Below are 18,842 nucleotides of genomic sequence, written 5' to 3' on the forward strand. Positions count from 1 at the left end.
TGTCACCAGCCTCCAAGCCCAGCTGTGCCACATCTCCTTATCCCTGCCTGAGCTGAGCAGTCACTTTTTGGGAGGTCCCGGAGCCCTGATCCAACCCTGGCTCTGCTGCTGGAATGTGGGGTTCCAGCAGACTCACATGGGGAGAGCAGCTACATCTGCTCTGCGGAGGCAAATCCTCACGGCACAAACAAACAGGGACACATGTTTATCCTTCACTCCATTCCCAACACCATAAATATTTATTTCCAGGGAGCAGCCGGTTTGTTAGAGCTTTATCTAATGCTGGGTTTGATCGACCAACTCTTCACATAGGAGAGGGTTTTTTACATATTTACAGCCACGAATTGAGCCCCAGAAGCTCTAAGACAGCCCCGAAACAAATCTAAGCATGGTGAACATTCTGGAAGCATCAGAAGTCCATTGGGAAGGATGCAGCTTGTCTACCCAGAACCACATCACAGGGCCCACATGGAGCCCTGCTAACAGCAGGGGTGAGCACGCCCAGTCACACCAACCACGGCAGCAGAAACACTTTATGGCTTTGTGTCTTTTGTCTGTGGGTTGTAAAACACATGAAAATAGCTGGGCATCTCCACCCCCTCGCAGGGAGCACATCACCAGGCCTCTCACTGGGAAGGTGGAAGCAAGTAACAAGTGAAGGACAGAGCTGAGAGCCCACATCTGTGTTTTAGCCACCAAACAACATCTTCCTTCCAGCCTCTCCTTGCCACAAAGCCGGGGAACACCCGTGTGTGCCGAGAGCTGATTGAGTGCTGGGTGTCTGTCAGATTTTCCAATGGGCTGGGACAGCTCCCTCCCTCCCTGCCTGCCTGCACTCAGAGCCTTATCAAAACCCTCTTCCCCTCCTCTCCACCCACTGCCTTGGCAGATGCTCAGGGGTTTCCAGGCATGCCCTGTTTCTCACCAACCCTAGTGCAGCGCTGTAGGGATGAAGCTCTTCCCTCTCCCAAAGAGAGACCAAGGGAAGCAGGGACATTGACTCCAGAGAGGACTCTCTGCTTTCATGCCCCACCTTTAAAATCTATTGTGGTACAGCTACACAGCCCAGGAAGAAGCAGGTATTTAGGGAGAAAATTCACCTACTGCTCCTGTCCCCTTTCCACCTGCAGCCCCAGGTGTTCCCCCAGCAGAAGGGACTTGGGCAGTGCCTTGGGGTTTCCACAGCTTCAGATAACAGGGAACAGCTCAACGTGGCAGAGTGGGGTGTCTGCAGGCAAGGATTGCCCTGCATCCACCCAGGGGGCTGCACAGGGACACTGGTGGCAGGGACCTGGCTGTGGCTGGCACGTGGCCCCAGCACATCACACCTCTGCTGCACGGCAGGGACCCGATCCCTCATTAAGGGATTACAATGTATTTACAGCAAATCGCTGCAGGGAGACAGGGCCCGAAACAGCCCAACACCAATTAGCTGCTAACGAGTCTTCGTGATAATCTAGTGGACATTTGTTCCTCAGTCCAACTGTAATTGCTGCTTTAGGGTCATCTACAGCAGCCAAGAGCCACAAAAACTCCTTTTATCAGCAAAACACATCAGTGGTTGCTGATTGCCAGGTCTGCAGGGCAGGGGGAGCTCTGAGGGGTTCGCTGGGAAGGCTCCTGATGAGGCAGAAGGATGGGAAACTCCATCTCCAGCCCAGACAAGCTTTGGAGGGTCACGGGAGGATAGAGGCCTGGAGAAGGGGGGTCACTGCTCTGCTGGCCCTGCACACAGAGCCCGGGATCAGGTGCTCCCAAAGCTGGGCTGGAGCTCTCCTGAGGGGCAGGGAGGTGCACCCACGTCCCCCAAGCAGGGGTGAGGGGTGCTTTCCTTTCTCATTCATTATTTTGTTACCTTACTGCTGCTTTTCCCTGTCTCTGTCTGTCCAGCTCAGGATGCACCACCTGGTTCCCATGCTCCAATAACTCCTGTTGCTCTGACAGCTCCCCAAACCCTGTGCTAATGCTGATGGCAGATGACAGGCAGGGAAAGCAGGAGCTCCATTTTAGGGAGAAAGTCATCAAGTCTGTTTACTGTTTGCTGTGTCCCCTGTGTAGAGCCTCTGGGATCTCAAGCACTGATGCAGACACATGTCTGGAAACACACTTGCTCTCTCTGGAGCCTCTCCAGGTCTGAGAAGAGGAAAAAGGCTGGAGCAGTGACAATTGCTCTCAGCCGTGCCCACACATGATCCACAGTGACTGAGATGGGGGTGACACTTGAAGACTGTTTCACCACAGACAGGTCTTTCATGACAGTGCTATTCCCACAAAGCCCTGGCACTAGAGTTGCTGCAGCCACAGCAAGGGGCAGCAGAGCCCCTGGTACTGGCAGAAGGCTGTGCCCAGAAACCACGTGCTGACGGCGCCCGAGCCCTGGCACAAGGAGTGAGGAGGGACATCAGTGACATCTCCTTGTGTCACCACAGCGTTATTCCACATGCCACGAATCACAGGCCTCTGAGGGGACCAGGACCATGGTCCTTCCCTGCACTCCCGGGGTCCAACACTGCTGCCCGGGATCACGAGGGCTTTAACTGAGCTATTTTCTCTGCCGCTGCAACAGCAGGGCCCCGGCCCCGCAATCCTCTCAGTGAGCTTTGCCTGCCTTGAACTAGATCAGGAGGCCAAGCCACTTCTCTGTCCGACAGATGGTAACTCAACCTAATCCACGAGCCCGGCCACAGTCCCCGGCAGCAGTGGCAGCTGCTGAGGAAGCAGAGCCTTGTGATTCCCCCTCAGGTGAGGAGCTCATGTCTCCTCAGCACTGCAAGAGCTTTGGACATCTTGCTCTTCCCCAGCTCTACCCTGCAGAGTTCACAGAGATGGTAACAGAGAAAAATGCTGATGCTTTAACTCCTGCAGCCCCAGCACGGGCACTGCCTGCCATGGCTGTGCCAGGCCACCCAGGGATGGAGGATGCTCTGCAGCAGGTGGGTCACTCCATGCCCCATGTGCTCAGCAAGGAAGGGGGTTCCAGCTCTGCTCACCCTGCCTGCACCCTCACAGATCACAACCAGGAGCAAACCCCACTCTCTGCCTCCTCCTGGCCTGCTTCTTCCCCAGACCTGCTGGAGGATTCCCAACCAGGTAGGAGGCTCAAAGTGGTCCACAAAGGCTCTACTTCCACCAGGAGCAAGTCGGTGGCATCAAACCACAACGAGCTCTGCCCTGGGAGCACCCCTAGGCTTTCCCACACTGCTGCCCCCCTTCCAAGAGCAGCAGGACAGACCCTGAAGACCAAGAGCTGATCCAGAGACACGTGTGCCCACACAATTTGCCCAGGAATTCTCAGGAGGCTGCTCATTCTCATTCAGCTCCTGCTGTGTTCCCCAGGAACACCCTGATACCCAGCACATACAAGCTGCTCAGCTCGGGCAGCACTGCTTACATTCCATCCCTGAAATCTGCCTCCTTGCTTACTTTTACATCTGTGCCTGTTTATCCAGTAAGAGCCTGGCCCCCGAGCCTCCAGAAGGAGAGCAAAGTGACTCAGTTGGTATCTCGTGCTCCCACCGACCCCTTTGCTAATTAAGCAATTTGCGCTGCGCGTGCTACCAACTTGTGTGTAATTAGAAGAAAAACAGAGTGTAGTAACGATGCCCAGTCGGGCCTGAAGCCCAGCTGACGTGGAGATCCCCCCAACCCCAACACAGGAGTCTGCTCCCCGTGGTCCCCGGTGGGAGGGTGGAGGGTCCTACCTTGGCCTTGCCCGTGCTCTGCAGGATGTGCACCAGCGCCGACGCCATCTCCTCCTTGTTCTTCACGCTCAGCGAGGGCTCCAGCACCGAGCACAGCACCATGTAATTGTTGGTGATGTACTCGGCAAACTCTTTGTACATCTCCATGGGAAGGATGCTCATGCTCTGGTAGCGGGATTTGATGCGGATCATGGGCCCCGGGGACTTGCCCTTCCCGGGGTTGGGGCTCACCACCGGGTACCATTTCTCGACGAACTGCCGGCCCGTGACGGAGCTGACGGGGATGTTCACCTGCCCAATGAAGTTGGTCTTGTCCTTCTTCTTCTTCTTGTCAGTCTCTTTATATAAGTGCACCGTAATGTTTTTGAGCGACGGGAGGTTATTAAATTCAAAGTGCTCCCCCCAAAAGACATTATCAGTTTTCAATTTACAGGTAGTTCGTGCATAAAGAACGTCATCCAGGCATAATTCACACAAGTACTTTTTCTTAGCTGGCAGGTCCTTGGCTTCAATAATCCATAACTTTAACATATTCTCTACCCTTCTGCTGTTGTCCTGAAAAAAGAAAAAAAAAAAAGGCAAAGAAAAAAAGGTCAATTAAAAAAAATAACCACAAAGCCAAGCACAACAAAACTGGAGATATGAGTTAATTATTTCGGATGTGCTAAATGAGCGGAGGCTTAATTACATTTTATTTTAAGGAAATACTGGCTCTCAGGAATTTGCATAATAACACTACTTATGTTAATTTTCCAAAATATCACCGTGCTCTCCATGTCTGTTGGTGCCAATTTATATAAGGAAGAAGGAAGATAAAACCCCTCCAAATCATATATGTACTGTTTCCCATTCCCTGCCATGAGGGTCTCCAAAGAAACGGAAAGAACCTCACTGATCATGACTGGCTTTTGCAAAGCATAAGCTTTTACAGGTATCTCACAGCTCTGGAGTTCATTTGCTTTTAACAGAGCAACATAAAGGCACCTGAGTGCACACCCAGGGATGGCCTTATCCACATGGGAATGCCACCACTGCTGGTGGGGAAAAAAACCATGTTTTAGGGCAGAAGTCCAGAGCACCCAAGTAAAACATTAAGAAGAATTATGGGAAGGAGAGTGAGTCCCAGGGGAGAACCATGACAATTCAGAAACAGAAATTTGCCTTGGATATCTTTCAAACAATAACAGAGCCAAGAATACCGGGGATCTTTCAGAGCTCCCTCGTGATGCTGACCTCATCCTGCAAGAACATCCAGGGGTATTTTTTGCAGGAGTGACTTGAAAGATAAAGCACTGGCGGCTGAAATGCTGCTGGGATTCTGCAAAACCTGTTTTGTTTGGAAACCCCTCACTGAAACAGCAGCCACAGCTTACTCTGCTCAGCCCAGGAGTCTGGGCAGGAACACTCCTGCTGGAAGTCCACAATGGAGTACTGTAGGTTCAGGAAGTACACACAGGAACTGCACAAGAACACTGAATTCCTGACAGAAATTTCAAGTCAGATACTGAGAGTTTATTGTGTATGAACTCAAACAAAGGTGGAAAGAGAGCCATCAGTTACTGAATGCTTTGAGATGAGGGCATACTTCCAAATGGACTTCCACTCAACACTGCACCTCAAAGCCAGCAACATGCACAGCCTCAACTCACATTCCCAGGACTTCTCTCACGCTGAGCATGACCACACAAACCTCACACAGCTCTCTCAGGTCAGTGCTGCCAGGGCTGCTGCCCTCGGAAAGCACTGGAGCCACTGAACTCCACATCCAGGAACACGTTGCCAGAGGCAGAGTTCACCTCTCCCCTCTTCCCTCCACTGCTCCAGCTCTGACATTGAAGCAAACCTTTTATCCTGACATTTGGCACTGTGCTGGGAACAACAAACTCCAAGACTGAGGGCTCCTTTAGAACCCACCAGGCCTGGACTGAACTTGTGTGGAATGAGCTCCCAGATCACGTCACTTGTGTCTTCTCTGCCCAGCAGAAAAAGACGTGGTTGAGCTCATCAGCTGTGGAATCCTGCACTGCCCCTGACCAATCTTTGCAGCCAACTCCAGTGCAGAGAGGGGGGAGCAGCTGTACGTTTCGTTTGAGGATGTACTTAGTCTTGGTGGGCCATAAAGCTCATGTTGAGTGTCCCTGTGTTGTAGCCAAGAGAAGGATTTGTTCCTGTAAAACTCAGAGTAGATGACTTTGCACCTCAACTGGCTGGAGAAGAGAAAGCCACATTCTACTACTGCCTCCAAAACTCATTGTAATGGGCATCTGAGTTCCTCCCTCACTGAAGTAGACACCGTGTCAGGAACTGACTTGTGAACTCTTTAGACTACTCAGTCTTGTAACTTTGCTGGCAGCTACCTGACATCTGTCCCAGAGCTTCTGAGAGGTGAAAGTTCTATGCAAGTGGCAAGTACCATCAATTACAGAGCAACACTGAAGATTCTTCAGGTCTGATCAATTCTTAGCAACAGCTGAAGCAGCATGTGCTGAAAAAAGAGGGGAAGGAATAATTGGCACTTGCCTGTAAATATAATTGTGGGAGAAAGCAATATGGAAAAAGGCTGACCCAGAGTTACACTTACTCACTGCAATGACAATACGTCCCCTGCTGCTCCCATGCATTGGGCTATAAAATGTAATAACGAGGAACTGAACTAGAACAGAGGCAATTCCTCACAGCCACTACCTTATTTGGGTGCACGGCACGCCGCAGGTTTTCCATCCATTTATCTCGCTCTGCTGCGGAACGACACGAGAAGCACTTACTTCCTGATGAAGTCGTCACCTACAGGGAAAGGAACAGGATTATGTCTTGACCAGCACACTGCAGACCATGATTTGGGGGGAGAGAAGGACTTAGGGAAGATGCCAGTGGATTTTATTTATTTTTTTTTTTTAAGTAAACAGCTTTACCCGAGCATGAAGCAACAGCCCCTAAGGCTGGCAGAAAAACAGGACAGCTCTGTGTGTTACAAAAATAATCATGGAAGCAAATTCCAATTACTTCTCCTCTTCCACACCAGAAAACACTAGATAATGGGTCTCATGCATGTGATGCTTTAAACCACCAAGTTCCACAACTGAGGGAGTGTAAATCTTTATACGAATTAATGATAAATTGGAACACCGAGTGGATACCTGGCATTCCTCCAGGCCCAGCCCAAAGCCTGTGACAGTAACAACCCATTCCTTGTTTCCAGTAGAACATGAGACCTGAAAAGGCTGTTTTCCACCTTTTCCCCTTGGTGTCCTGCTGCTTCTGGAGCCCATGCTGTGAAGAACACAGGAACATATACCCCACTCCTGGCCATGGTTTGAACCCAGACCAGCTCAGAGCCTGTCTTGGGCATTCAAGAGCTCAAGGCTGGGATTCCCAGCCTGGAGATAGCTGGGGAAGTGCTGCTGAGGTCACCTCTCATGCTTCCAGGATCACCCCAAGGGATTTTCTGCCATATCTGTGTGGCTTTCTCTGGCCACTGGGATTTCATAGCCAGGGTTTAGGAAGCACACTCACAGCAGTGACATTTCCAGTGGTGCAAGTGCCCCTTATTCGTTATCACATCCCTGTTATCCCAAGGAAACTCAACCCTGCTGAGAGTCACGGAAGCACCACTGCCTGGCAGACCAGCATGACAGGCACTAAACTTTTCTTCCTGTCCACTACAACAAAATTCTCTGGCATCAAGTACTGAGCCAAGGTCTGAAAGGCCAATAGTTCCCTGCACCTTCTCCTACACAGGTATTCCCCAAACTGCCATCTCCTCCAGTCCTGCTGGTCCTGACCTCCAGGACCGTGGTGGTCATTCCTGGTGGTCCCGGGGCCCTTTGCATTCCCAGCTTTCGTGCAGCCATATTCTCCATGCACAGCTCTGCTGGGAGGCCAAATGGACCTGGCTGGTGCTTTAAATAACTCCCCTCTGAGCTTCATTTCCGCCAGTCTCAACCTGCAGAGTTATTTCTGAGTGCTTTATCATCTCGCAGTGTTTGTGTTTACACACTGTGCACTGGGTTATCAGCTTCTGGGAGACACAATCTCCTTTAATTTCACGTATCTCCCAGAAGCCCAACCTGTTCTTACAGCAGAGCTGGCACCCGCTAAGATTTGTCATTAGCAAACCTCAATGATAAGTTGAACACATCCCTTCCTTTGAACACACACGTCTAACCAGGACAGAATGAGAAGAGGCCTGGCCTGTCTTTACATAAAAACGCAAGAAATCTTCCAAGCAAGAGGCTTTCTCCTTCAGACAGACACTCTTCCCTGTCCTTACATGCTTTTATACTCTGCCTGTAAAATAGACTCTTCTGAGCACAAGCTCTCTTCTAGTTCCAAGAACAGACTCCATATTAGCAGGCACAGCAGTGTGATCCTTCCAGCACCCTTTCATGCTTTCAAGTATTTCCAGCTTCTTCAAAGTCTCCCATTCCAAACCCATCCTGCCTCATCTCCTCGCTGCTGCTGATGGCCACGTGAACCTCCATCCCTGAACGTTCCCACACGGAGTTCTGGTGGCACACAGGATGTTCCACTTGCAAGACTTTGTCTATGCCATGTGATCCCCATCCCCTGCTCTGCCAGAGGGTCGGGCAGTCCTGCATCCCGATCCTTCTCTCAGGAAGAGTTTCACACATGACAGGCGATGACGCCCGAGGAGCAGCGACGCGCGGCTGCATCGCTGCTCACCCGGTGCTGCGCTGCCTCAGTGCTGAATTACAAACATCAACATCCCAGAAGAAACACTTGGCAACAGTTTTAAGACCGGAACTCAAGCAAGCACTGCTCCAGGCAGCTCCCGACCTGCTCGATCGATGGGAATTTCTGGGACTTCAGAGGAGTTCTTCAGACACCAACCCCACACATCAGAACTTGAGCCCTGTCTTACTCAGATAATTCAGCTGCAGGAGACTCAAAATCATCCATGTCCAAGCCCAATCCATCGAAGTCCTGACACTCCTGGTACAGCCACAGTGCCCTGCAGGTGTTAGAGCCAACCTTCTGCACCCCACAGTGGGGAAAACCCTTGAGGTTCTGACCAAGGCCATGAAACTCCATCCCCACCAATCACTTAGAAATCAGTCCATAATAAAGGTGGAACAGGTCAAATACACCTTTCAGTAAATGATATCATTAGTCCTTTGCCTTAAAGGCCATGTCTCACCCAGCTTTTTGTTTAGCTCTTTGGCTTTGATGGAGTTTGGTGTACAAATGTGTTTGAAAATGTTCTCAGATCTAGAGGATTTGGTAGGAAACTTGGAAGCTCGTCCATGAAGGAGAATTAAGATTTCTTTGGCTAGTGTTGAAAGATGCTCCCTTAAAGACAAGTTCTCCTTGGTGACACACATGGATCCCAGAGCTGCACAGAGGATATAGAGGGTCATATCCAAATAAATAACCCTGTAATCCAGCTGTCCTTCTACTGAATTTTCATTCAATATCAGTTTTTTACCAACTATCTGTTAAGCTGAATATCTAATATATTTTCTTGCCACACTTAAGTCAACACATGAGTTATCACAGCAAAATTAATTACTCAGTTTTAAAATAATTATCAATTAATTAATCACTCAAACCCTAAAAAACCTGTAACTGTCATACTGAAGTGAGAGAAGGGGAAAATCATGTGTCAGATATGAAGTGTGTCTTGATCAGATGGAAGCTGAAGGTCATATCTACCATGTGTGACCAAAAATGTAATTTTCCCCAGATCTGCAATCACACCCCAGCTTTGAGTTCTGACCTAAATATCATATGGCATTAATGATCTTTATGAGATATTAATTATCTTTATAAAGAGAGTATTCTGGTCTCATCAAGATTTTGGAAATGCTAGAATACTGTTAATGTACAGGATAAACGCAATTAATAAAACTCATTAATTTCTGAAATGTTACTTATTCCCACTCATTATCCCCAGTCCTCGGATGGGTGAACTCCTCAGTCAGATAAAATCTTGCCATTTTAAGGAAGTTTTAGGTACAGGGTGGGTTCCTCCCTTGAAGGCATCTCCATGGAGTAACTGGAGATGACAACTGAGCTACCAAGGCTGCTTCCCTGAGTGTCCAGAGGATTTCATGAGCACGAGCTGTGGCTCAGCTGGGCTGCACCCCCTGACCTGGTGCCGAGGGGCACCAGCGCTGCCCTCGCCCGGCCCCGCGCCCCAAGGGCCACGCGAGCAACGTTTGCACAGCTGGATCCAATTAGTGGAGCTAAATTTAGCTGCAGCACATTCTCCCTCGCTGAGGCAAGGCCAGGATGAGGCAACACAGCCTCGGCTGTACCGGAGCAACTGCAGTTTGTCCTTCTCCCAGCCGTGTCCTGGGACAGCTCAGGCACGAGCTGTGCAACGGGACAAGCCTTTGGTCTGGTAAGGCCTCAGAGAGCCCCTTGGTCCTCAGTGCCCTGCCTGGCCCAGGACCCCACAAACAGCAGGGCCAGGAATAGGCTCTGTAAGCCTGGACTCTGAGTCTCCACTCCTGGGGAAGATGCCCACTGTATATTTAGCACACACAGCATGTGCAGTGGCACAGGATGATTTGCTGACTGGGGAGTCTTATAAGGAGAAAGAAGATGATGCTGAGTAATTTAAAAAAAAAAAAATCAATGAAGAAAACAAGTAAATACTGACTACCAAGTACTGAGCAAGTCAGGAAAAAAGCAAGTTTCACAAAACTAAGCAGAAAAAGCTGAATGCAGCCCGTGGAAAAGCCCTGCACTGCTGCTGAGTGTCCATCCCAGCCGAGAGGAGTGGAGTCCAGCACGTCTTAATGCAGGTCGGTGGAGCCAAAGGAGAGGAACAATTCCCTGCACCTTCATCCACCAGCTGCCTCCCAACGAGCCACTTGGTTGTTTTCCACTGCAGATGGCTTTGGCACCTCTTGCTTTTGTCTCCGTCTGGGTGTGCTGCCAGTTCCCTCTCAAAGCCGCTCTCTTCCATCTGCAGCCATGTCAGACCGTGCTGTCCTGCTTCCCGAGCCATGAGGCTGCTCTGGTGGTGTGGTGCAGGAAAAGCTGTGTCACACTGTGCCACACACAGGGGAGATCCAATGGACACCAGCCAGCTGGGGATGGAAACAGCTCCCGAGGCACCGTCCCCGCTTGGCCACCCCACTGCCAGGAGAATGCAGTTAAGGACTGTGCAAGGCTGGCGCTGCCCAACAACAGACACCCAAATCTGCCTGTTCCTGACAGATCTCCATAAAGAGCAGACCCACAACAGCCTCAGTGGCAAAGCCCAAAGGCAGTGCCCCCTCTTTGTATCCACCAGTGGTACCCAAGTGCTTGGCAGACTGTGGTCAAGGCCTGGTACCCACCAAGGATCCCAGGAGATCTGCAAACTCATCCCAGCACTGACCTCACCCCAATTTGGAAGAGGCTCTCTGGAGACACGAGGCATTGACACAATGTGCCATTTAGCTCTCACCTCGGTCCCTCCTGCTGCAGCTTGCTGGTGAGCAGCCACCAGTCACAAATCAATGTCCCCTTTGTTGCCTGGCATTCTTCCTCCCCTCTGCAGGGTTTGCAGGACAGCAATTAACACGTTCTTTTTTTCTGTGTGACTCCTCTTTATCCAACTCACTCATAACCAAAATTTTCTTCCTCCTCACAGGTGCACGACTTGTGCAATTTCCCTCTCAGTCAACTTCCTGCAAGTACTGTTCACATCCCTTCCTCTGCTCTTGTGCTGAACAGAATTGGTAAACAACCCTTATATTATGGATGTCACATCTATTTTCCATCTAGCTTCATTTTATCTTTCTTGAGTGGAATGTAATAGAGGCCATATAATTTACAAAACTGTTCCCCTCCTGACCCACCACACTTGTTCAATTCCTCAGAGAATGAACAGCACCGGAAAATTTATACCTCAGCCCACTCCAGAGTTTGTGTTTGGGGCTATATTTGTAAGACTGTTTTCGAGTTACCTGCTTTCATTTTAAGAAATGGATCTTCTAACTCATTTCTTTCAAAGTGTGCTAACTTCAGTAAAGAAAAGGTATTTCTCTCCCCAGTCTGACTCCTCTTGGACTCTGAGAAGGTGTTTTTATCCAGCACTGCCCATCCAAGGACAACCTGCAGTCACATCCTACAGCACAGTCCAAGCATGGATATACCATTTATCTGCTTTTCTATGCCCAAGCACAAATAGGTTCCCTTCTCTTCACAGAAACACAAGTATCGACCACCTTATTACTGTAAGAAAACCATTTCCCTGTTCTGTATCCAGCCACTGCCATAAGCAATAATACTTTGCCATCCACAATTCAGGACAAATGATTCCCAAGACATACTACATTGAATTATCCAACTACAGCCTGGTTTGTACGTGTCCTCCTCCCTCCCGCTAGCACAGACCTAACCACATGCCATAGCAGATGTCAGAATCATCTGAAATACTCACAGATTTTTCTATTTACCCAAACAAGCGAAGCTTCAGTTTTCTAGACAAAGTCCTCAACACTCCCACTGACAGCAGTGGGTTGGCTCTGTGACCACATCTGATGTATTTGGGAACACTGAGTAGGGATTGTCAGCACTTCCCAGTATCTGTATGAACATAAACTCCAAATGGATGCTGTGCTGGAACACGGCCCCGAGCGGGGCAGCACCTGTGCCAGCGGGAAGCTGCGACAGGGCTCACGAGGAGCTCATTGCTCTGATCGTGGGGATATGATCCTCCTTGAAAAGTAGGAGTAATTTTCTGCCTATGAAATGGTCTCTGTGCAGCAATTCAGAGCAGAAATGTTGTCCAGCAGCGAGAGCCCCAGATGCCAGCACACACCTGGCCCGCTGCGCAGCAGGAGCGGCTCCCGGCACGGACCGACGGCTCCTTACCTCAAAGCAGTAGTCTTGTCCCAGGATGCTACTGTGGACTGGCTTGATGACCACCTCCTCCTCCATACTGAGATCCAGAGCCTCAACAGCACTACTGGGACTGAGCAAGGACTCGTGGGAGCGCGATTCTTTCAGCCTCGGCATTAGATGGGATCTAGAGGAAAAATGGAATGGTGTCAGTGGATGCTCTCCTTCCCACAGAAACTGTTCAGTCCATCTGTTAGCAACAACTGCAGAATGTTCCTGGGACTTTTTTGCCATGAAATAACCCAGGGCCCTGAAGAACAGGGCTTGCTACACTGTCTCATTAGTAATTTCTATTACAGGCTGTATGAGCAGTAAAACAATTTTTCCCAACTCTGATGCAGCCAGGAGTCAGTTATTAGAGGTTTGTAGGCTCTGGGTCTCTGCACAGCTGAGTAAGTCTCTAAATGGCCACCACACCTGCTGAGTGAGACTTCCCAGGTGTGGTGCTTTGCAGCATGGGCACATCAGGGAGACCAGCTGGCCCCAGCACCCACTGCTGTCTCATCAGCACCACCAGGTCCTGCAGCCCCTGGTCCCGGAACCTCACCATCTCCAGCACAGACACAGCCAGCGTTGGGATCCACACTCTGTAACCAACAACCCGAGGGCTTGTGTGCTCTCTCCGATTGTTACACACATCCCAGGGTGGGGACAGGGTGGAAAATAAGGCCATGATAGCCCTATCGACTGATCTAAATGCTCTGGAGTCCCACTGGCAGCATTTAGCAGCGGGGAGCCCACAGACAGCGAGCAGAGCACCATTTTTTGAGACAGCCAATACAATCAATGGTGCTGTAACTCTTAAAGCAAAACCAGAGAGCTCAAGGGGGACAAGAAAAAAAAAAAAAGAAAACAAAGATAATTAAGTAGTCCCAGGGAAAACACAGCAAAACCAGGAAGTGGCAAGGGAAAAAATAACTTGAGAGAAAAGGGAGTAGCTGCTTTCTCTATGGTTTGCACCATGTCAGATGTTCCTATGCCAAAGCTCTGATCCTGGTAACTCTGACCTTTAAAACCCCTGACAAGCACTTTAGGGGCTTTCAAAGAGACCAAGTGCCCCTGTCTACAAAGAGAGCGTGATGCCTTCACCAAAGGCATGGAAGGACAGCAATAAGAGGAGTTTGTGATATTCTCAGCATGGTTTTTCATGAGCAAAACAACAATGCTCCCAGTATACTCCCCGGATTGCTCTGCTCTGTGTGTTGAGTTTTGTTGTTCTCCAGAATAAAACTGACCAAAACAGAGAGAAATGTCAACAGTGCATGCAAAATTCATCGCTTCCAGTGAATGACACACCAGGCTGAATCTAGAAAACAGCCCAAGGAGATTCTAAGATAAAGGGCAGCAGAAGATAAACAGGTGCTTCTCTAGATTTGCCATTAAGATTCAGGCCATGGATGAAGCCCCAGGTGCTAACAGAACTGCCTGCAGCTGGTTCTCTGGCTCAGCATGTTAAATGGGCAGCTCTGAGTGCCACAGGCCACCCTCCTGGCCAGCAGCACTGCAGGACACCCAGCCTGGGGACACATGGCCCGAGGGCTCCGGGACAGCGCCGTCCCCAGACACCTCCCTGCACCCACCGAGGCACCAGACAGGACCAGCTGTGGTGGTACCTGCAGAACATCTGCAGAACAACCACCACCACATCTTTCTGAGGGGACAACCCCCAGCCCTCAGGCATTAAAAGCCCGGGGTTGGCAGAGCCCTGTGCTGGATCAGAAGCCGCAGCTTCCCAGCAAAGGCTCTCTGTGCCATTAGCGATTCTCTCAACTGCCCACTCACCCCGTATCTCTATGGTGAATAAATTGATCTTTAGGAACCCAGCACAGTCATTTCCCAGTACTTTGTGGCAATTTTACACTATTTTCACAGAAAAGGGTCCCTCTCCTTTTCCTCTGAATGGTACTGTAAATTAACTCTAATACAGGCAGACAGATCAAGTTACTTCAGAATGCTGAGTGCAGAACCAATATCCAGCAGCTCAAGAACTGACAATACAGACTGCTCACCCAGTCCAGATAAGCCCTGGATCGAGGTATTTATGGTAAATCTTATTTCCATATTTTTAGGATGAAATTAGAAAAGGTAGATAACCAAGCTGCAGTTGGTTATTTACTTGCATTCTTGTGTAGACAAATATAAATATTGATAATCTAAACACACAGCTCAGGACTACATACTCTCACACACATACACGTACATCACTGAGCTGCACTGCTTCATGCTGGTCTAAGAATTTTTGTTAAAATTAAAACAAATCAAGCCTATTTTTCATTTAAAACTACTGCAGCTGCAAGGCCACGGGTGGGAATGCAGATGTTCAACACGAAGGATTACCGGGGGGAGATTCTCAGGACGTATCATGCTCTCACCAGATTCAGCAAATGTGTATTTATATCCCTCCACGCTCTGCCGGATGCCTCTGGGAATCCTAAAATTAACGGGACTTTTTCAGGGAGGTTATTTGTCAGGTTCCTGCCTTGGCAGGACCTGCTCCCACAACATCCCTCCCACTCCTGAGTGGCCGATCGGATCCGACCCAGGTCAGTAGCAGACACATTTCTCACCAGATGCTGCCTCTGTGCAGAGGGAGCACTGCAGGTCTCAAACCAGCCCTAAAAACCCAGCATCTGTCTCTGTATCAAGAGCTAAGTGGGGAGATGTCATTAATTAGAGACTCTCCTTGGAAATCTTGGTGGCAGGGACGAGGGATCTCTGCCAGCTCAGCCCTGGCAGTGCAGGATGAGCAGAGCCCCCTCCCAGGGCTCTGTCCCATCCCATCCCCCAGAGCTGACCCCAACACTACTGACTTAAGCCAGAGCAGCCCAGCACAGTCTGGGGTGGGCTACAAACACCCTGGAGGAGGGTTACATAGCACCTGACTCAAAGGTCCTTGCATTTTAATACCTGTTCCAGCGCAGAGAGCACTCCTGTCCCTCACTGACATGGCACTTGCAGCAGGGGCCCATGTACTGGAAGACGTTTGCCAGTCCCACAGACAGGGAGAGACCCTAAGCTGCTTTCCTGACTCCAAGAGCAGCATCCATAGTGACAGGGATCCCAGAGTCCCTGCAGACCTGTGCTCCCCGTTAGCCATCCCACTCCTGAACAGTCAGACACAGCTGGAACACCATTTGCCCACGGTGAACACACACTTCCAAGACGACAGAGGTACTTGGTTCAAATTCATGTCCCTGCCATCACTGCTCAAGACACTGCCTGTGGGGCCATCCAATCTCCTGCTCCAATAACTCGCTGCCTATTCCAGGTCCCGTCCTGGTTTACGTCAGCTGATCTAATTCCAATCCTACACCTTTGTTTTAATGTGGTGGGAACGGCCAGCTGCCCAGAGCCATCTCACAGCAGGAAACCCTCTTTCCAAACAGCACATTCTGTTCTTTTTGCCAAGGGCCCTTTTTTAATCCCTTTCTACTTGCCTAAAGTTCAGTTGAAATGAAGGGGGGAGGAAAAAAAATCTCATAAAAGACCACATTAGTTCTAAAGAGAAATAACATTACTGCTACCGGCATTGACCTGGCGAGTCCCACAGAGCAGCAGCAAGTCTCTGGCTATTAAAGAAAGAGCTTTGCTGCCCAAGAGCAATGAGAGAGGATTGTTGTGCTAAATAATAAAGTCATAAAACATTACCATGTGAAGGGATGTATCCCCTCTGTCTGCACCCTCCACAGCCAGCAGAGTATCACCGGGCTGTGACAGCACACCCAATCCAACCAGGGCCATGTGGACTGCAGGGAAGTGGGCTTGGAGAAATAGGCATGGAGGGACAATCCATCCTCTCCTCATACACCTCCAGAGCTGGGTTTTGAGCAGTGGAGACAGCAAACAGGGCCTCAAAGAGACAACCCTACTGGTTCTCATTTCACAGCCTCACCTGCCTGAAACCACCCAGCTGCTGCTCCTGTGGTTTTATGATGAAAACCTTCCTGGCTGTTTTTGAGAGGCAGAAACAAACAGGGAGCCTGGCTGGGTAGCTGCAGAGGCATGGAGCAGACACAAAATGTACTGAAATATGAAGAAAGAACATAAAGGGCCTTTCTCAAATCTCCTACTGTTCTGCTCTGAAAGCATGAGCAGGTTAGGGAATTCTGAAGGAAGTCCAGGCACTAAGCTGAAGATGTCCCACTAACACCAGCTGCAGAGCCAGCAGTGTGAATGCCTCCCCAGTGTCAGAGGGATCTGATCTCCTAAATTACAGGTTTGACGCTGTGACACGTCTCCTGGTCAGGAAAGGTTCCCTGTGTGAAGCTTTTTGAGGCTGGCAGTTCTGTTCTGTGACCAGCCAGCAGCAGGTTCTGTAGGGCAGCCCTGACCCTTTCCCCAGCACACACCCACTGCAGGGGGTCCTCCGTGCCCAAATGCAGCAGCACAGACTGCCAGATCCACGTGCAGCATAGACAGAATTTAAATCTGTCTCCAGCCCAGGGATTAGGGGTTTGTTATGACTGAGAACAAAGTGCACAACTCCAGTAAATTGATTTGCAACATCAGATGGGAGAAGGATTTTAGCAGCCGCAGATGGGAGTAAATCACCCTCTGCCAGCTCTGCCCTGTGCCCGCTGTCCCACCTGAGCCCCTCGCTGCTGCTGGGTCACACTGGGAACATGCTCTGCAGAGCCCAGACTGCTCCCATGGCTGCACTGCTTCCCACTCTCCTCCACAGCAGCTCTCCCCAGGGCTCGGCAGCAGCACCCGGGTGCCGACTTCCCGCTGACCTCCCGACCACTGCTGGGAGTTCTCATCCCTTCCTCCCCTGTGCCTCATCCTGCTTCAACCTAACAAATAAATATAAAAGTGATGTTATGGGAATAGCCACGAACAACAGCACAAGAGAAGTTGCATGCTTCCAGAAGATGAAGCATATTTTTTTTCCTGTAGGAGAGGACGTGGGGATGAAGTCCCAGCACGCAGCAGCACATCCTTCTCCATGTTTTGCTACCCTGAACTTTCTCCTGCCTTTTCCTGAAGTCCAGCTGCTGATCTCTGCCTGGGAAACGCTGCTCATCACACTCACGATGGGAACCTGGCGTTATAGGTTACCCTTACTAATGCAACACCTTCCCTGAGCAACACAAAGGACATGTAATTAAACTTATTAATACCTGCCCTTGTTTTTAGACTGTTCTCAGTTTCAACCGGCAGCAGGATTAATTACATTCAAAAGGACTCTGTCAGCTCATACCAGATTCCAAACGTTGTTTTTGCCAGAGCAAACCTGAAGGATGATTTTAACCCGTGACATTCACCTGAGCGTGGCTATTTGTTTGTTTAACAACGTGCCACTGGGAAGCTTGTCAGTACAGCCAGCAAGGGCAACAATGGCATTTGTGACAAGCCCTGAGGAACTGCAAAAGCAAGGGAAGGGCATCAGGAGCAGGATGCAAAAGGTGATCAGAAACATATACCTGCGTTTCAATCACCAAAAATGCTGCTAGGGAGCCAAGGAAGCACCTTCTCTCTCTTTCCCACGAGAACAATGGCACCAACACGTTGCTTTTAACAGAAATCAACACTTATATAAGAAAATTACCTTTTCTTATCACATCAGCCTAAACAGTGCTGGATCTGGGGACATCTGATGCAAACAGCAGTGACAGATCCACCACTCCAGTTTGGAGCCTGAGCCACAGCACAGCCCTGAGAACGAGTCGTTCCCACAGCACCGGCTCTGGAGCGAGCAGGGCCCCAAAAAACATCTGGGGCACGTCCATGGCAGCAGAAGCGCAGCCGGGATGTTGTGCTGTTGTGAGCACCGAGGCAGAGCCCCCCACTCCCTGCAGCACCCTCGGGGTGCTCCCAGCTCCGCTCCGGGCTCACAACCTCCCGCGGTGGGAAGAGGGTGGGGACGGAGGGTTTGATTTTCATCACCGAAATTTTGCGTAACACCAGCCTGGAGGTGGAATCCGGACAAGGCGGCAAAGGCGAGGCAGGATCCGTCCTGCTGGACCAAACCACACGGAAATGGAGCCGCAAGGCCCATCCCCGCACCGCGGCTGCCCAGGCACGAAACGGACGCTGAAAACAAACCGCGAGCACACGGAGCGAAGGGACGGACACCGCCGGGCCGGGCCGGGATGGAGCGGCTCTGCCAGCGCCGGTCCCTCCAGCGCGGCGGCCTCCGCGCCCCGGCCCCGCTCCGCGCCCTCCGCCCCGCCCGACCCCGCCGGGGCCGCCGTGCGGGACCAGCCCGGCCGGGGCGCGGGGAGTTCGCCTGGTCCGCGCAGGAGCCGCGCACACCCCCGGGCACCCCCGCACTCACCCGCA

General features: G+C 50.6%; 1 protein-coding gene across 9 annotated transcripts in view; it reads right to left on the bottom strand.

The window, feature by feature from the left end:
* DAB2IP (DAB2 interacting protein) overlaps positions 1–18,842 on the bottom strand; it is a 201,740-nt gene that overhangs the window by 27,679 nt on the left and 155,219 nt on the right. For all 9 annotated transcript variants that reach the window (XM_027650219.1, XM_027650216.1, XM_027650217.1 and 6 more), the window contains 3 exons: positions 12,534–12,687; positions 6,387–6,485; positions 3,702–4,256 (listed from right to left, as the gene is read on the bottom strand). In XM_027650219.1, the coding sequence (XP_027506020.1) occupies positions 3,702–4,256; positions 6,387–6,485; positions 12,534–12,687 (808 nt within the window). The remainder of the gene's footprint in view (positions 1–3,701; positions 4,257–6,386; positions 6,486–12,533; positions 12,688–18,842) is intronic.

This window comes from Corapipo altera, unplaced genomic scaffold, assembly GCF_003945725.1.
Source record: "Corapipo altera isolate COAL_440 unplaced genomic scaffold, ASM394572v1 268, whole genome shotgun sequence".
Classification (NCBI taxonomy): domain Eukaryota; kingdom Metazoa; phylum Chordata; class Aves; order Passeriformes; family Pipridae; genus Corapipo; species Corapipo altera.